The sequence below is a fragment of the Muscardinus avellanarius genome (genome assembly GCF_963383645.1).
Source record: "Muscardinus avellanarius genome assembly, chromosome: X".
NCBI classification, from domain to species: domain Eukaryota; kingdom Metazoa; phylum Chordata; class Mammalia; order Rodentia; family Gliridae; genus Muscardinus; species Muscardinus avellanarius.
The window spans coordinates 15,297,766-15,316,168 of NC_137792.1; the positions used below are offsets into that span (position 1 = coordinate 15,297,766).

Sequence of the window (18,403 nt, forward strand, 5' to 3'; positions counted from 1 at the left end):
CCAGACCCACAAAAAAGTGAATATATAATATATTAATGAATTGTATTTTTACCATACATAGACTATTTATATTCATTTGCTAAATTAAAAAAATATAAATGTTAACATTAGGTAAAGCATTATAAACACAGAGTGAATCATCACTGTTGAAAATTGAAAAGGGAAATATTCTATAATATTGATATTTATTGTATTTTCTTGGTAATACAAAAATGTTTATTTTTATTTTGAATTATCTCCCATTTTTTCAATTATTTTACAGTGCTTTTATAATGAAAGTACAGAAAAATATGCAACCAGTGTATTTATAGTTCTGATGACTTCAGTGATAATTTTATATTACATAAAGTAAGATAGTCAAAAGTTACTTGAACAATGCTTAGGATGATTTTTATGTTTGTTTATCTCTAAAATTAAAGAGAGTGGCTTCTGTCTAAAGTTAGAAAATAGGGGGCTGTGAAGACCAAAAAAAAAAAAAAAACCTAGTGGTAAGGGAAATTGGTTGCAATGTTGGGCAGAGATGTCTATTAAGATGGAATGTGAGAATGAATCAAAGGGGACTGAACAGCTTGGGTTTATTTGGAAATTGTTGGAAATTGCCATTAAATATAATGGAACAGACAACAGAGTGCAGCTATAAATTACAAAAAAGCAATATAGAGAATCAATGTGCGATTTATCTGAGTGATCATTGACTGAAGATGAAGAGTATTATATTTTACCTCTGTTGATCTGATAGTTCCCTCAAACCTTGTCCTGGATTTCAAATTCCCTGGCATGTTGGAGACCATCTGTTTTGCTCTGCATAGATCCTTGTTTTATATAGCAAATCAGTTACAGAGAATCTGGAATTCTCTTCAGTTCTCTATTCTACTTTTTCCTCACTTCCACCTTTCACTGCAGCCTTTGGATCTAGAGATAGACATGCCCAAGTAGCCATTTCAGACCTTAGGCTTTTACAAGACTTAATGTGCTTGTTGAAGCTTTCCTTCTCTGATTGGTGAGCCTGGAGCACTTGTCGACTTTGATAAAGTCACAGAAATCCCAGGACTGGTGTAATCATTAAAGTCACACTGTTTAAATCAGGCTGCTCAGAGCTCAAATATATTGCCTTTTACATTAACCAGCAATGTGGCCTTGTATATGACACTTGTTTTCTGTTAGCATTTTACCCTATCATTTTTCCAAAAATAATAGGATGAGAAAATACATTAAATGCCTATTTTATTATTTTAGCATTAAGATACTATTTTAATTGTGCATTGCCTTATAGTTGGAGAATTCTGCTTTCTCTTTTTCTCTCGCTATCTCTCTTTCTCACTCACACACACACAGCTTTTTTCAGGTTTATTTATGTTTGATAATAAATTAAGTTATTTTACCATGTTAAATATTTGTTTAATTTCATAAACATTCTGCATATTTTTTCTTTTCTTTATATTTATTATTTTTTTGTTTTTAAACTCCATCTGGGCTGAGATTATTGTGCTTTCTCTGATATCCAGACTAGAAATAGCTTAAACTGTAGAGAGCTAACAGTTACATGTATGAGAGGAGCCTGGAAGAGACTGTGAAGAGCTCATTTTTGTCTTTGCTCTGATTATATGATATCATTTACATAAGAATATTTTTCTCTTCTAATCATCCAAAACCTTGAGGATGTATTTAAATAGCAGAGTAACAGCATGCCCCATAATGAAATAAAAGTAATCATATTAATATTTAATCTTTAGAGATTTCTTGAAAATATTGGCATTCTAATTACTTAAAAACTCATAAAAATAATTTTATATTGGTCTTCAAAAGGTCTTTGATGCTCTGAAAAGGCAGCTTTGCCAATTATAGCCTCGACTCTTAAAGCCATGATCTTCATCCAAATGCAAACTGATTTTTGGTATGGTTGGCATTTTGGTTATAACCATAGCATTTAAACATACAAAGTCTGGTCATTCTCATTAAAACATTAATTTTAATGTTGAGTCTTATATATGGAAAGGATTATGATGCTGCTTTAGTTTTCCACAGTTAATGTAACCCTTTTATCTTCATCCTCTTCATTGTCTTCACAGTCAACCCCAAGGAGACATACTAACACAGTTACTGAAATAGGCATTGGGTTCCTGCATGTTGTATTAGAATTATCTTCAGATTTTGACACTTTGGTGGGTAATTGTATTACAAATTATTTCAACTGTAAATTAAACTCTCTGTAGTTGATATCAATACAGGATAGGAAAAAGGAGAAATTTAGAAATATTATGATGGGAATAGAAAATATTTGTCTTTTCTGAGCAAAAAACAAACAAGCAAAATACGTGTTTATACTAAACACGTATTTTGGGAAATATACCTACTTAAAGATACGTACTTTGTAGACAAATGGGGACAAAGAGCAGAGACCTGGGAGCAATGTGTTTGTTCACTTACAGTCAAAACATTTGAATGTGTCATGTATGGTTTTATTGAAGTAAGATCTAAAGGGAATATTACCTACTTAAAGATTTAAGATATTCTGATCTTATTGTATCTTTTTAAAATTTAGATTATAGATTCCCAAACTTAGGGATACTGTCCCCTTGGTGGGATGCTAGAACAATGGATGTGAATAAAAACAAAGGTTGGTAGAAGTACCCAAGGGGCACGGAGAGGTATTTTTTGAAAAGTGGGTGGTAAGAAAATAAGTTTGGAAATCTATGAATTTTAGATAGTATGCAAGGCAGTATATTTAATTAGTGTTTTTGGTGATATTACATTTGCTAAACACATCACTAACTGCACTATACTTTATATATTCACACTGATTATGAAAGTGTAGTACTTGTCCTCAGAGTATTTGGTTTTTGAGAAGTAAAGTGATATAGAGCAATGTAGTAGAAAGGGCAACCAGTTAGATTTAAAAGATTTGGTGTCCTGATTCCATTCTGACATGTACTAGATGTGAACAAGCTAAATTATCCTCTATGAATAATTTTGGATATTGGGATATCTATAATTTCTAAGATCTATATGCTGTAATTTTTGGCGATAAGCTAACAAAATCATGAGAAATCATGGTCACATAAAGTGACAAATCAGAGTACTGTTTTGATCAGAGACCACTCTATATATGATCAAGGATACTATGAATTTTTAGGATTATAGCTAAGTCATTATAAATACAAGGATGTTGTCAAGGTAATTGAGTCAATCTGGAGACAGAAACTTTATAATAACACAAACAAGGGAAGTTTGCTATAAATAAGTAGAAAACTCTGATGCAGGTTGCCTATAAATAAAGTCTCAATTATACCCTACTACTGAGAGAGTACCCAGAGAAGGATATTTTCTAAATAGAACACCCTCTCCAAGGCTGAGAAGGTATGGTTTCAGCCTTCTTGGTTTGCCAAGGTCAGAGCTGGTCCAATTGCCAGGTAAGTGGGAAACAGCCTTCTAAAATGTAGGGTAAGAGTTCTGGAGATAACCACAAGATGGCTGTCACTGAGCCCAGGCTGAGGTTGCAATGTCACTGAAGGACTGCATGGCCTGGGCAGACCACCACCTGATGTTCTCACCCATATGCACTGCTGATGGAGCCTAAGGAAGAGAAAAAAAAAAAAAAAAAACTTAAAGCAAAGCCAATGGGAATCTGGAAAAGAAACCTCCTTACCACGACAGTGTCCCTCCAGTGCCCTCTACTGACAAAAACAACACTATGCCCACTGTAAAGGAGGAAATGCTTAAAGAATCCAGTTAATTTTCAAAGCAAGCACTAAAGGGAGAATTTGGAGCAGAGAATTTATAAATTGCTAACTGAGGCAGTGCAGTTAGATCTTACTTCAATAAAACCATACATGACACATTCAAATGTTTTGACTGTAAGTGAACAAACACATTGCTCCCAGGTCTCTGCTCTTTGTCCCCATTTGTCTACAAAGTACGTATCTAATATCTGAATTTTCCAGAAGCTCAATTATTTTTTTTTTTGTGGTACTGGGGATGGAACCCAGGGCTTTCTACCTACAGGCTATGCTCCCAGACCTATTTCTTTATATTTTATTTTGAAACAGGGTCTCACTAAGTTGCTGAGAGCCTCACTAAGTAGCTGAGGCTGGCTTTGAACCTTTGTGATCCTTCTGTCTCAGCCTCCCAAGCACTGGGATTACAAGCGTGTGACACCATGCATGGCTTCAGAAGCTCAATTATAATGAACTGCTTCACCCTTTTGATTTGACTCTAAAGTATAAAGCAAAAATGAAACCTTCTGTCTAATCACCTGCATAACTTGTTTGGTTATAAAGAGTTCTTTGGTTAGAGGTAAAATGTCATTGTGTAAAGAACACCTAACTGGGCATCAGAATATGAGGATTTTAATCTTGATATGGCCATTAATTTTGTTGTGTGATATATGCAGGTTACTTAGCCTCTCCGGGATCTGCAACTCGTAGTCCTTGCTGTATAGAGATATAACTGTAACCCTGCATTAACATTTATCACCATATATTAATTCATATTTGAAATTAGTATAAACTACCCAATAGAAAACTACACAATACCATTAAATACAATATTCTGGTTTAAGAGTTTCTAAAAGTCACAATTAGCCTTGTCTGTTAGTCATAATTCAGTCACTAATCCTTTGTCATCATCTTGGATATCATATAATGAAATCCAGAGAGTCAGTTATAGTATTCATGGTGATTTTATGTTCTCTTTAGCTTTATTTGAGACATATTACTTACTATATTTTAATTTTACATTCAAAGTTTTCTTCTCGTTTTATTTTCTATTTCCAAAACTAAAGCCTGGAATGGTGGTGCATGCCTATAATCCCAGTACTTTGGAGACCAAGACAGGATCACAGGTTCAAGACCAGAATCAGCAATTTAGTGAGACCCTCAAGTAACCTAGCAATAATCTGTTTCAAAAACAGAAAGTAAAAAGTACTGAGGGCATAGCTGGGAGGTGGAATCCCCCTGAATTCAATCTTGAATACTACAAAAATTAAAAAATAGAATTTAAAATCCCTTGGTATTCATATTGCAAAAATATCCTCTTTATAAAGTGGTCACTAATCATCTTCTAGCTATAATAGATTTATCCTTTTGCTGCTAAAATTGTTTTAAAATTTCTTAGCCATATATTTCAAAGTTTCATTTCTAATATTCTTTATCTAAACTACATTCTAAATTATAAGAATATTTGCAGGCCTGACTTAAATTTCATTATAATATATATTTTATGTGTGTTATATAACACTAATCTAAACCAGACATTGCTTTTAAATAATAGAAAAGAAAATTTATTAAAAATAGAAGTTGAGACCTAAGAATTAAAATAGAATAAAAGCCAGGAGGAGCACGGATTTGAGGACAGCCTCAACAAGTAGCTAGACTCTCAGCAACCTAGTGAAACCATGTTTGCAAATAAGAAATAAAATTGGGCTGGGGTGCAGCTCATGAACAGAAGACCCCCTAAGTCCAATCCCTAGTACCACCAAAAGAAAAAACAGAATAAGCATAATAATAATTAAGGATTCATTTTCTTCTGCCAGATTAGTAACCTTGGTCTATTGATTTGGCCTTGCTCTCTCATCTTTTAAAGAAGCTATAATAATACCTAATTCAGGAAATTATACAGATAAATGAGTTAATGAATCTGAAGTATTTAGTATTGTGCCAAAATATGATATGTGCTCTACAAATTATATCTAATAATAATGTTAAATATAACAGAATATATATTTCTTATTATGATTTGTTATTCTAAAGTAGTTTTAGGGAGTAATAGATAACATTGCATTTTAAAATGACTTACCAAATTGCTTTTTTATTTTTTTATTGGTGCATTGTAGTCATACATCTTAATGGAATAAAAGACTTGTAGAGACATACATGCACACATCATCCAATTAGCCCATGCCCGATCCCCATTCCCTCCCATCCCTCCTTCCCATGCTTGACTTAGTGATTGATATGTTTAAGTACATCATGTCCTTTAGAGAGTTTCCCTCTTCCCCCTCCCATCTCCTCAGTTAGGTTGCCTTATTTGCTCCTTTATAGGATCTCCTTCATCTAGAGTTCCTCCTGTGACACATTTTTCCCTAGCTTTCGCATATTAGGGAATCAAATTTCTTCTTTTTTGTGACTGACTAATCTCACTTAGCATAATGTCCTCCAGTTCCATCCATTTCCCTGAAAATGATATGATTGTGTTTTTCTTTATGGAAAAGTAAAATTCCATTGTGCCCATATCCCACAGTTTTGTAATACATTCATCTGTTGATGGACATCTTGGCTGGTTCCATAAATTTAGCAGTGGTGAATTGTGCAGCTATGAACTTAGATAGACATGCATTAGTTTGGTAGTTTGGTTTCCTTTCTTTTGGGGAGATACCCAGAAGTGGTATTGCTGGATCAAATGGTAGATTTGTTCCCATTCTTCTGAAGATCAACCAAAGTGGTTGCACTAATTTGTAATTCCACCAACAATGTTTTAGAGTTCCCTCTTCTCCACATCCTCGCAAGCATTTATTGTTGTATCTTGAATGATTGTCGTTCTAATTGGAGTTAGGTGAAATCTCAGGGCAGTTTTGATTTGCATCTCTCTAATTGCCAATGATGTTGAGCATTTTTTCATGCATTTATTGGCCATTTGAGTGCATTGTAGTCATACATCTTAATGGGATAAAAGGGATGGGGAAGGAATGGGACGGGAATTGGGTAAAGGCTAATTGGGTGATGTGTGCATGTATGTCTCCACCAAATTTATTTTTGTAACAATGTTACATAACAACCATGGATCTTTACTATAGTTTTCATAGTATGGTTTCCTGCAGTGGCTTGGTATATGGTACAGTTCAGAGTATAAAATTACCATACAAAGCAAAGTTATTTATGCCCTTTCAAATTGACTTATTTTGTGCCAAATACCAAATGCTACAATATAAAGGTTCTGGTACATTATCACTAAGATGGGCAGCAAGGTTCTAGTGGGATTTCTTTTCTAATTCTATTACTTTTTAAAGATCTTTGTTAAATACTGTTATCAATGTTTTGCTCACATTTTTTATTTCCATCACCATCTAGCACATATCAGGCATTTGACAAACAAAATTATTCAGAAGAATCTTAACAAATGTTTTACAACTTAATATGTGGACTTAATTGGTATGTTGTTTTTCTTAAATATCTTTAGTATTTCTGTCTTTCTTTCTTTTATCTCACTTATAAATGCTATAAGTACCTGAATGATAGAACTACTATTGCTTACTACAAGAGTTTTATATGAGGCCCTGAATGTTGTAATATACCCATATCAAATTATTTACATACATTCATTACATTCCTATGTATTTATACATTGGACTCTTTTGAGATATGCTTTAATTTGTAGATACCACAAAAATTCTTTTTATTATACTGATTTAATAACCTTCAGATTTTCATGCAATTTAATATCCTATATAGAAACCTTCAGAATTAACATTTTTCCTTCTTGAAGTAAATAGATAATAAATATGAAACTAAACACATAGATGAATAAAACAAGTGTTAAAAGATTTTAAATCTGCCAAGATGTTTTATTAATATACTTTATTGGTATATTATAATTACATATCATAATGAGGTTCCGAGTGATAGAAACATGTATGCACACAGCACTTATGCATGCATTTCCTTCTGTATCTCACCTTTCTCCTTCCCTCTCCCCATACATATTATTGAGATTGCTATTGATAACTTTATATATGAAAAAAGCATTTTTAAATTTTTTATTGGTGCATTGTAGTCATACATCTTAATGAGATAAAAGACTTGTGGAGACATATATGCACACATCACCCAATTAGCCCTTACCTAATCCCCAAGCATTTTTTAAAGTATTTTCTTCAACAAGTCTTTTCCTCTCCCTTCTCCTTCCTCAAATCCCCTCCCACTATTATATCTCCTCATTTATCTGAAATACCTTTTGCCCAGTTTCTCTCTAGCTTTCACATATGAGAGAAAACATGTGACCCTTCACTTTCTGTGACTACCTGATCTCATTTAGCATAATATTCTCTAGTTTAATCCATTTTCCTGCAAAAGACACAATTTTATTCTTTATGACAGAATAAAATTTTGTTGTATGTCTACAACACATTTTTGTAATCAGTTTATCTATTGACAGAAACCTAGACTGATTCCATAATTTGGCTATAGTGAACCGTTCTGCAGTAACATGATATATATGTATCACTATAGTAATCTGACTGCAATTCTTTTGGAAAGATATCCAGGAGTTGGATAGCTGGATCATATGCTTGTCTTATTCCCAACCTCCTTAGAACCCTCCATACTGATAATCCATAGGAACTCTACTAATTTGTTGTCCCACCAACATTTGTGTAAGTATTTCTATTTCCCCACATCCTCACCAACATTTATTATTGTCTGTATTTTTTTTTCATACTGAGAATTGAACCCAGGGACTTTCTACCTCTGAGCCATACCCCAGCCCTTTTTATTAAAAAAAAAAAAACAGGATCTCATTAAGTTTCTGAGGGTCTAAGTTGCTAAGGCTGGCAATCCTGCAATCCTCCAGTGTCAGCCTCCCAAGTACTGTGATTATAGGTATATGTGTGTCACCATACCTGGCTTTATTGTTTGTATTTTTCATGATTGCCATTCTAAGTGGAGTTAGGTAGAATCTCAGTATAGTTTTTATTTGTATTTCCCTGATTGCTAATAATGTCAAACATTTATTCATATACTTATAGGCCATTTGTGTTTCTTCTCAATTGCCCATTATATTTTTTAGATTATAAAATGATTAAGATTTTTAAGTTGTTTGTATATTCTAAATATTAGTCCTCTAGTGATGTTCTCTCATTCTGTAAGCTCTCTCTTCCGACTCTTGATGGTTTCTTTGCTGCACAGAAGCTTTTTAATTTAATTCTATCCTATTTATTGATTTTAGATTTTATTTCCTGAGATTTAGGAATTTTATTAAAGAAGTCTCTTTAGTGCCCATATGATATAGAGTTGTCCCTATGCCCTTATCTAGTAACTGCACAGTCTCTTGTCTAATTTCTAGGTCTTTAACCCATCTAGTGTTGACTCTTGTGCAGGATGAGAGACAGAATTAATTCTGTTCTTCCACATTTGGATAACTAGCCTTTCCAGCACCATTTGTTGAGAGGCTGTATTCCTCTAGCCTATGTTTATTGTGAGGCTATAAGTGTTAGGATTTGTTTCTGAGTCTTTTGTTCTATTGCATTGGTCTATGTGTTTGTTTTTGTGCTGATACCATGCTGTTTTTATTACTATTGCTTTGTAGTATAATTTGAAATAAAGTATTGTAATGCCTTCAACAAGATTCTTACTGGTAAAAATTGCTGTGGATATTCTAGATCTTTTCCCCCCCTTGTCAAAGATATAGTTTGAACTGAAGCAGTTTGAACTGTAGCCAATTATTATATTTCCATTCTGTCCTTTTTTCCCTAGCAGGTGATGAATATTTTCAAGAGGAATTAAAAATAATGACAACACATATGTACAGAGAGAGAGCAACACACACACACACACACACACACACACACACACACACACACACACACCCAGGGTAGACTACATAAACTGTGAATGGAAAGTGGAAATACCACGTACCCTGTACAAAACCAATTAAAAATTTCAAGACAGCAACACCAGAGTATAAAACGAAGTATAGGCCCTTGTATGACTGCACAGATTTCTCTCCCACTAAGATGGCCTCATAGAGTTCCCTATTGGAATGTCTTTCTCTTGGCAGTTTTCCTGGAAGCTAGTGTAGGTAAATAACCTCCTTTACATATGAAAACACTGAGGCCTGAATACCCGAGTGAGTAAACATATACGAAATATGAATTATGACCATGCAGCTAGACTGACCCACTGTGATTACTGGTCATTGTAAGATGGTCAACAAAGTCATGGAATTAAGAATGATGGGCTAAATTCAAGAATAAGGACTGAGCCCTTTGAAGGTAGAGAAAGCAACAAAGAAAAAATAAGCATTTATTTAATGTGGAGATTTTTGTTTATTTTTATTTTAAAATTATTTTCTCAGTGTATTGCAGTTACACATCATAGTGATAATGTGATTAAACCACATATACACACAGCTCTTGATGTATTTCCCTCTACATCCCACCTTATTCCTACCTTCTGCCTGCCGACACATGTTAGTGAAATTGATAGTAATACTTTCTCATATTGCTGTAGTAGTATTTGAACCATTTCCTTCCTCAATCCTCTTTCTTCCCCTCCCTCTGTTCCCCATTTCCCTTCTACTACTCTACAAGTCTATCTCCACATCATTAAAAGACCTTTGTGCTTCTTGTTTTCTTTCTAGCTTCCACATATGAGATAAAAGCATATAATCTTTGACTTTCTGATACTGGCTGTTCTCATGTACCCTGGTATTCTCTAGATCATTCATTTTCCTGCAAGTGATATAATTTTGATCTTTTTTATGACTGAGTAGGATTTCCTTTTGCATGTATACCACATTTTCTTTAATCATCTGTTGAACATATAGGTTGGTTCAATAATTTGGCTATTGTGAATTGTGCTGATGTAAACATGTATATACTTGTATCACTATAGTATTCTGACTAATTATTTTGGGAAGATAGCAGGGAGTTTTAGAGCCAGATCATATGGTAGTTTCATTTCTAGTTTTTTAAGGAACCTCCAAACTGATCCCTATAGTGGTTGTACTAGTTTACAGTACCACCAAGAGTATATAAGAGTTGACTTCCCCATATCTTTACTAGCATTTTTATTATTTATTTTATTGATGATCACCATTCTAACTATAGTTAGATGGAATCTCAGTGTCGTTTTGATTTGCATCTACCTAATTGTTAGTGATGTTAAACAATTTTTCATATATATATATATATATATATATATATATATATATATGCCAATGGTATTTCTTTTCAGAATTGTTTATTTAGTTCATTTGCCCATTTTGAATGGGTTTTTAAGTCTTAATTTTTTTAGTTCTTTATATATTCTAGATATTCGTTCTCTATTAGAGGTGCACAGATTTTCTCCCATTCTCTGTACTCTTATTTTAGATTCTTTTTTTTTTTTTTTGGTGGTACTGGGGATTGAACCCTTCTAACTCTGGGCTATACTCCCAGACCTATTTATATTTTATTTGGAAACAGGGTCTCTTAAGCCAGCGAGGCTGGCTTCGAACCTGCACGATCCTCCTGTTTCCACCTCCCAAGCGTGGAGATCAAAAGAGTGCAACACCACGCCCGGCTATTTTAGATTCTTGATTGTTTACTTTGCTGTATAAAAGCTTTTTATAATTTGGTGCCATCACATTTATTTATTTCCAATTTTATTTCCTGAGCTTTGGGAGTCTTACTGAGAAAGTCTTTTCCAGTGCCTACATATTGGGGAATTGGTCCTGTGTGTTTTTCTACTAATTGTATAGTTTTTATCTAATTTTTAAGTCTTTGATCCACCTTGAGAGCTATGGTAACAAAAACAATATACTACTGTTAGAAAAACAGAGATATAGACCAGTGGAAAAGAATAGAAGATAGAGAACAAATTATTTTTGTGGTGCTAAGGATTGAACTCAGGGGCACTTTACCTTTGAGTTACACCTCCAGCACTATTTTTTAAATTTGGGAACAGAACCTCACTAGTTGCTGAGGCTGACTTTAACTGTACAATTTTCCTCTCTCAGCCTCCCAAATTTTGGAATTACAGACGTGCAACATGCAACACTACACTCAGCTAGCCAGTTGACTTTTGGCAATGGAGTTAAAAATATATGCTGGAGAAAAGACAGCCTTTTTAACAAATGGTACCGGGAAAACTGAATATTTATAAGCAGAATAATGAAATTATATCCCTGTCTCTTACCCTGCACAAAAGTCAACTCAAGATGGGCTATTTTAAAAATATATCATCATGCTTTGGTTTATAATTCATATTAGGTAGTCTTTATTACCTCATTTCATTTTCTTTATGAGGCAAACAGCCTCAAGGATATAAAATAACTTGATTACAGGCAGAGTAAGTCATTGTCATTGTTGTAATTGCCCACATTTATCTTCATATCAGACCCATGTTCTTTCCATGGGTATTGGTATCATGCAACTAATGTCTGTCTTTGTGAGCTGTAGCCACAATTAAAGTATAACCCTGAGAGGCAGGTACAGAAAGCATGAGTGCCATGAGAGAGGTCAATTTAGCTTGGCATTTTCTGTAGTGTTAGGAAACTAAGTCCAGCACACATTGAGACCATGGATCAAGGGCAGAATGCAAGAGAGTTTTCATTACCTTAACCAGGGAGGAAATATCTCTTTTATAGTAAACTAGTGCTGTGACCACAGAACAAATGTAACATATTGGAAACGGACAGAAGATCACACCTCTGTGCCTTCAAAATAACTTCTCCTACTCTACAGTAAATGGGAAAAACTCAATTGATGGAATTCCAGCTTCAGAAAGTACAGTAAGAGTCCCTGAAGCATATTCTATACCAGCATGAATGGATTTATCCTAACTAAAGCACTAGTTTTCTCAGTGAAGCCACAATACTAGTGATTAAAGCTCATTGGTCGTTCATTTCAATCAACTCATGTATGTGATAAAGAGAAGTCTGAGAATGGTCTCTGTCTCAGAGAAGTTCAGAATAAAATAGCCACATTTTCAAACTGCTCATAGAATGCTCAGAAGGAAGATTGACTTGGCAATAATACAAATGTAACCTTGAGCAAGAAATTCTAAAATAGTAGGTAAAAAGAGCTTACCAAGCAGATGTGGGAGATTGATCTTTCCAGGACTTTGGTCAATTATTTTAATTTTTCTGATCATGTAGTAAAACATATCAAGAATTTTTATATTATTCAATTTGATATTTGTTATCTAAAAATTCACAGGTTATTAATATTGTTTAGACATAATAATTTTAGATGTGATGGATCAAATAGTAGAAATTATACATAGCCATAATGTTTGTGAATATTCTGGCATATAGTTATTGTAGTCATATTGTGTTGTATGTATTCTTTTTCACCTGAATGTCTTTTAATGGTTTTTATAAGATGAAATGCCAGTTAAAATTTTATTGTCTCTTTTATTTTTTCTCATTAAAACATAAGAGGTGATTTCTGTATTGCTTACAACATATATATACCTACCGTAACTATTTTTTTTTTTTTTTGCTTCCAGTGTAAAACTCTTTCTGGAGTCTGTGACCACATCATATCTCTGTCATCAGATCCTCTGGTTTCACAGTCTGCTCACCTGGAAGTGATTCAGCTGGCAAACATCAAACCAAGTGAAGGGCTGGTAAGAGATAGCATGCTTATAAAAGCCACCATCAACAGACAGCTAATGATATGAACAAAGCAGCCTCCAACTATGGGAATCTATGAATTTCAACAGATACTTAATATTTTGGTATTTATTCCTAGAGTAGTTATATTAGTAGTAGTTTGTCATAAGATATTTTATAAATATAAATGCAAATGCAGAATTCCAATGAAAATATCAATATCATGTATAGAGAAAGGGAGAGGAAGTGGGGAGGGAGCCAGGGGAAAGGAAACCAAGTACTGTGTGCATGTATGTCACTCACTCTGAACTACATTATGATGTAAGACTGCAGTGCACCGATTAAAGTATGTATAAAAAAGAAAGAAATCAGTGAATTATCCCATTTAGTTTGGTGATCATTTAGCTTTTTTAGTAGGGGTACCTGGGATTGAACCCAGGGGCATTTTATCTCCAATGTATATCCCCAGCCCTATTTTTTTTTATTTTGAAATAAAGTTTCACCAAGTTGCTGAGAGTCTCACCAAGTTGCTGAAGCTGGCCTCAAATCTACAATCCTCCTGTCTCAACCTTCCAGTTACTGGAACTACACGCATGTACTAGCATACCTGGCTTGATCGTTTTCCTTTGATTGCATTTTTTTTGTGGTACTAGGAGTGGAAACCAGGGGCTTTTCTACCTCCGGACTATACTCCCAGACCTATTCTATACTTTATTTGGAAACAGGGTCTCACTAAGTTACTGAGAACGTCACTAAGTAGCTGAGGCTGGCTTTGAACCTGTGTGATCCTCCTGTCTCAGCCTCCCAACCACTGGAATTACAAGCTTGCGCCACCACGCCAGGCTTTGATTGCATTCTTTCACACCTCCCTCCAATTAAAATTTCTTAGGCTTAAATTAAGTTTAAGAGTTTAAAAATAAGTACCGCAATCTTACCCTCCCAGGCAATTAGATGATGCATTCATTTTACTTTAATTTGTGCTGTTTTTAATATATTTCTTTTCTATCAAGTTGGGTAGTTAGGTCAAACTGCTATTCTTTGTAACTCACATCTATTCTTATAAGAGAAATAATCAAATGGATATTGCTAACACTATGCTAACATCAGTGAGATGCATTGATGTATTTTTATTATGTGATAAAATAATCTTATAATTCTTGTATTTTATTATTTAATAAGTTGCTGTGCCTAATTTAGAAAGTAAACTTCATTATAAGTGTGTTTGTATAGAAAAAACATTATCCAATACTCTTCATGGCACAGGCATCCCCTGGTAGTCTTGGAATGCATGCCCCCCATGAATTAGGGGAATATATTTGGTTACCTTTACAAAGTCCAGTTTTAATTTTAAAAATTCTTCAACCTATAGCATCAAATATTTTTCTTTCTATATTGCCCCTTTCAGAGTTATTAAAAAAGGAAGCACACTAAACAATTGTAGAGTGAGAAATTACCAACTTATATTACATTCTATTAGATTAGAACAGGACACTTAGATATAAATCTCTTACATAAAATATAGCTAGGAGGGTAATTTTGGGTGGTGGAGGAATGAATTTAGCTTCCTTCTTGATCTTGTCATGGGTAGAATGTAGACCATTTTAAAAACTCTTTCTAGCTCTATAAATATACACTTCTAAATACAATATTATTCAAAGAAAAGTACCTTACTTTGTCCTGTAATTACATTTCGTGAGCTTTATTTCTATCCTGTTGTTAATGACTGTGTAAAGTTTTATCTTGGGAAGAAATAACTCATGCAACATTAGTCAACACAATGCTAATTAGTGAACTTTATGAAATCTTGATTTTTTTCAGCCATAAAATTCTTATACACTTATTAACCAGCACTCATATAATTGCCCCTAACCTTCAATACAGTTGTTTTCTGCAAATGATCCATATTTATTTGTTTGAAAAGACTGAGGAATTCTTGGAAGTGCTCCTTTAGACATTCATGTGTATTGCTACATGTTTTTAAAACAATAAGTGACTTTCTTTAAAATTTTTATTATTTCAAGCCCCCCCCCCCAAAAAATCATGTTTCTTTCCCAAATCAGACTAGACTTCCTCTCTGAAGAGTTTAAAATCTTAATGGAGATTAAATCTGTATTTCCCCTTGCTATACTTAGCCAGCAGCAAAGAGAAATTTGGGCAGGGGTGGTCCAGAATGAAAGAAAACCTTCTTTGCAAAGCCCTGGATTTTTTAAGTAGATCATCTGAGATGCCCATGGGGGTAAAGTCCTTAGAGCATTAGGGTAACATGGCAGGAAAATTAAATACACAAGCTTTGGAGTCAATGCCAACTGGCTTCATCACATATGTTACACAAGACATATAACATCCAAGTGGCTCAGTTTCTTCCTCTTTAAAATATGAATATTTTTATCTTTTTTAAAATTGGTGTATTGTACTCATAGATCTTTATGGGGTACAAAATGGTAGAAGCATACATACCCACATCAGTCATTTAGCCCTTCCCTATTTCTCACTCCATTTCCTTTCCTCTCCTTTCTTCTCATGTTTGGCCTAGTGATTGAAATCTTGATGTTTTTATAAAGAAATAGCCCTGACAGGTCTTTGATTTTTTAATTTTAAAAAGGTAGATTCCTGCCTCTTTTTTGTAATAGTCATGAATTTAATATGCCATTAACCATATTCAGTCAAAAAGCCTGAGAAAGAACTGAAAGAGAAAAATGAAATACACAAATATCTACCATGTGTCAGATATTTTCTGTACAACCCTACAGAGTAGGTATTAATCTTCTCATTTTACAAATGAGAAAACAGAAATCTTCATCAATTGCTCTATATTAAATAAGTAATAATAGAAGGAGAGTTTTATCCAGATAAATTTAAATAAAGTACATTGGAGCAAAACTTTTCCCATCATCCCACATTCAATGTTGGAATTACTAAAAGAAGACACGTGGATTTTATGAGGGTGACTACTGGAACTGCTTAAAGAAATTCACTTTTAAATGACAATGAGTTCACTGGGTTGATATTTCAAAGGAAGGAAAAGCCTAAAATGTTGAATATTAATTCAAATAGTTAAGTATAAACCTATATTATGATTGATATCAAAGGGAAAAAATAAATACAAATTTTATGTGACTTATTCAAGTTATCATTTTAAAACTCAGACCCCTTTGAATCAGCTTAGTAGGTCACATTTGAAATCAGTAGATTTGAGGGTTTGGGTGACATTTAGCATGCGCTTAGCCATAGGAAATGCCTAAACATTAAATGAAAGGGAAAAACACATGGGAGAATACCAAGCTTTAATGAAGTTTAATTAGCTTAGAAATATCTGTGGGTCTTCTACTGACTTTAAAACAAACCATCTCTCACAGGCATATAAGGTAAGTGTTTTGTTCTTCATACTGATATACTGGATAGATTTTTAGTCAGCTTTCTGTCAAATTAGTCAAACCCCTAAGATTTCTCAGACTTGAAAGTCCTGAAACATAAAGAATGGTAAGAAACATGTTTAGTTAAAATTAAAGCCTATTTAACTCATTGTTTATGTTAGTGGTGGTGGTGTTTTGTTTTGTTTTCAGTACAAGGGATTGAACACAGGGGCATTCTAACTCTGAGCTGAAATCTGACTCTATTTTGAAGCAAGGTCTTCCTAAGTTACTCAAGCTGGCATCAAACCTGTGATTATACTGCTATAGCCTTCCAAGTACTGAGATTATAGGCATGTGCCACCAGGCCCAGCTGCAACTTGTTTTTAAACAATTAGCAGAAAATAAAAGAAATGGAAATGTTCTATTGCAACATATCAAGCATGGATCAGAGCCAAGAGATGGATTGAACAGAAAAGAAGGGCCGAGGCCCCTTCTTCTTACATTCTTAAGGAAGTCTCTTGGCTTCAGAGAGTGCTTTTCTTATTTAGGTGATTGGCCCACCCCCAAATATGCCTTACTCTAATGCAGTTGACTGTGGGATTGCTTTGGCTCTTTTTGGTTAACCAACATTTGGAAACAAAGTGAAGCAAATGTCATTTTGGCAAGCTGAACAAGAGAGAAGGAGCTGTACAAGTCAGCTCCAGGATTAATTAGTAGATTTTAAAAAGAAAAAAGAAGGAATGAAGGTTTTGATGAAATGGAAGGTCATTATTAGTCTCAGTTCCAGGGAAAAAAAGGATATTTGAATTACATGTCCTCCTGCTGTTTAGCCCTTTCTCCAAGTTGAAAAAGTAATCAAATGTATTTCTGTAGACTCATTACTCAGAAGATGATTAGTTTGAAATTCATCCAAGAGACTTACTTCTCTCTTCTTTTGGTGACTGACTTTTGGCCATTTTTCTCATTACTACAACTAGAGAGAGATACAAAAGAATGAAGAAGTCAGTTTTGATCATTAAAAACACTTATAATAAATGGCTTATTGAGATTAGTAATGAAAACATTGCATAAAACATATTCATTCTTATGGCATTTTAAATGTGCTTTAATTCTATCCTACTGTTCATGACTATGAAAAGTTTTTAGAATTGAACCCTATAAACATACCTCCATCCATCCTTAAATATTTTATTTAATCAGTTTCCTTTGTTTAAAATATTCATTAAAGGGTTAATTAACAGTGCATAATGTAGATATATAGATTTCCCAGAAATTTGGAAGTGATGGGTCTGGGAGGAATATTGGCTTGTGGAGTAACCAACCTGGGAAATTATGCAAAACTTTTTAATTGAAATTTCATTTTCTTGTACTTTTTTGTCTACCTATGTTATTAGTTCATTGTAATATATATCATAATGAGGCTTACAGTTATAGAAACATACATATTCACAGTACTTGATGTGTTTTCCTCTAGATAGATCTTACCCTGATCTCTCTCTCATCTTGTATTATTGAAATTGGTATTTGATAACTTTGTATATGTATACAGCATTTTTTATCCATAAGAAAAATTGACTTTGATAAAGAGTATGCAGCATTGTTATGCTCTTATTGATGTTATGATCTTTTAACTACTAGGTATTTGCTTTAGTTTATAATTGACACTTTTAAAGTACCTGGTATATATAATAACAATACACAAATATTACTGAGTCATAATGAGATTATTTCCATAATTTTAG

The 18,403-nt window shown here is 33.7% G+C and overlaps 1 protein-coding gene across 4 annotated transcripts in view; it reads left to right on the top strand.

Moving 5' to 3' along the window:
• The window catches only part of CNKSR2 (connector enhancer of kinase suppressor of Ras 2), a gene marked incomplete at both ends in the record, with an annotated part of 296,214 nt that overhangs the window by 113,989 nt on the left and 163,822 nt on the right, over positions 1 to 18,403 (top strand). For all 4 annotated transcript variants that reach the window (XM_080718645.1, XM_080718646.1, XM_080718647.1 and 1 more), the window contains one exon: positions 13,203 to 13,322. In XM_080718645.1, coding sequence (XP_080574771.1) covers positions 13,203 to 13,322 — 120 coding nt within the window. The remainder of the gene's footprint in view (positions 1 to 13,202; positions 13,323 to 18,403) is intronic.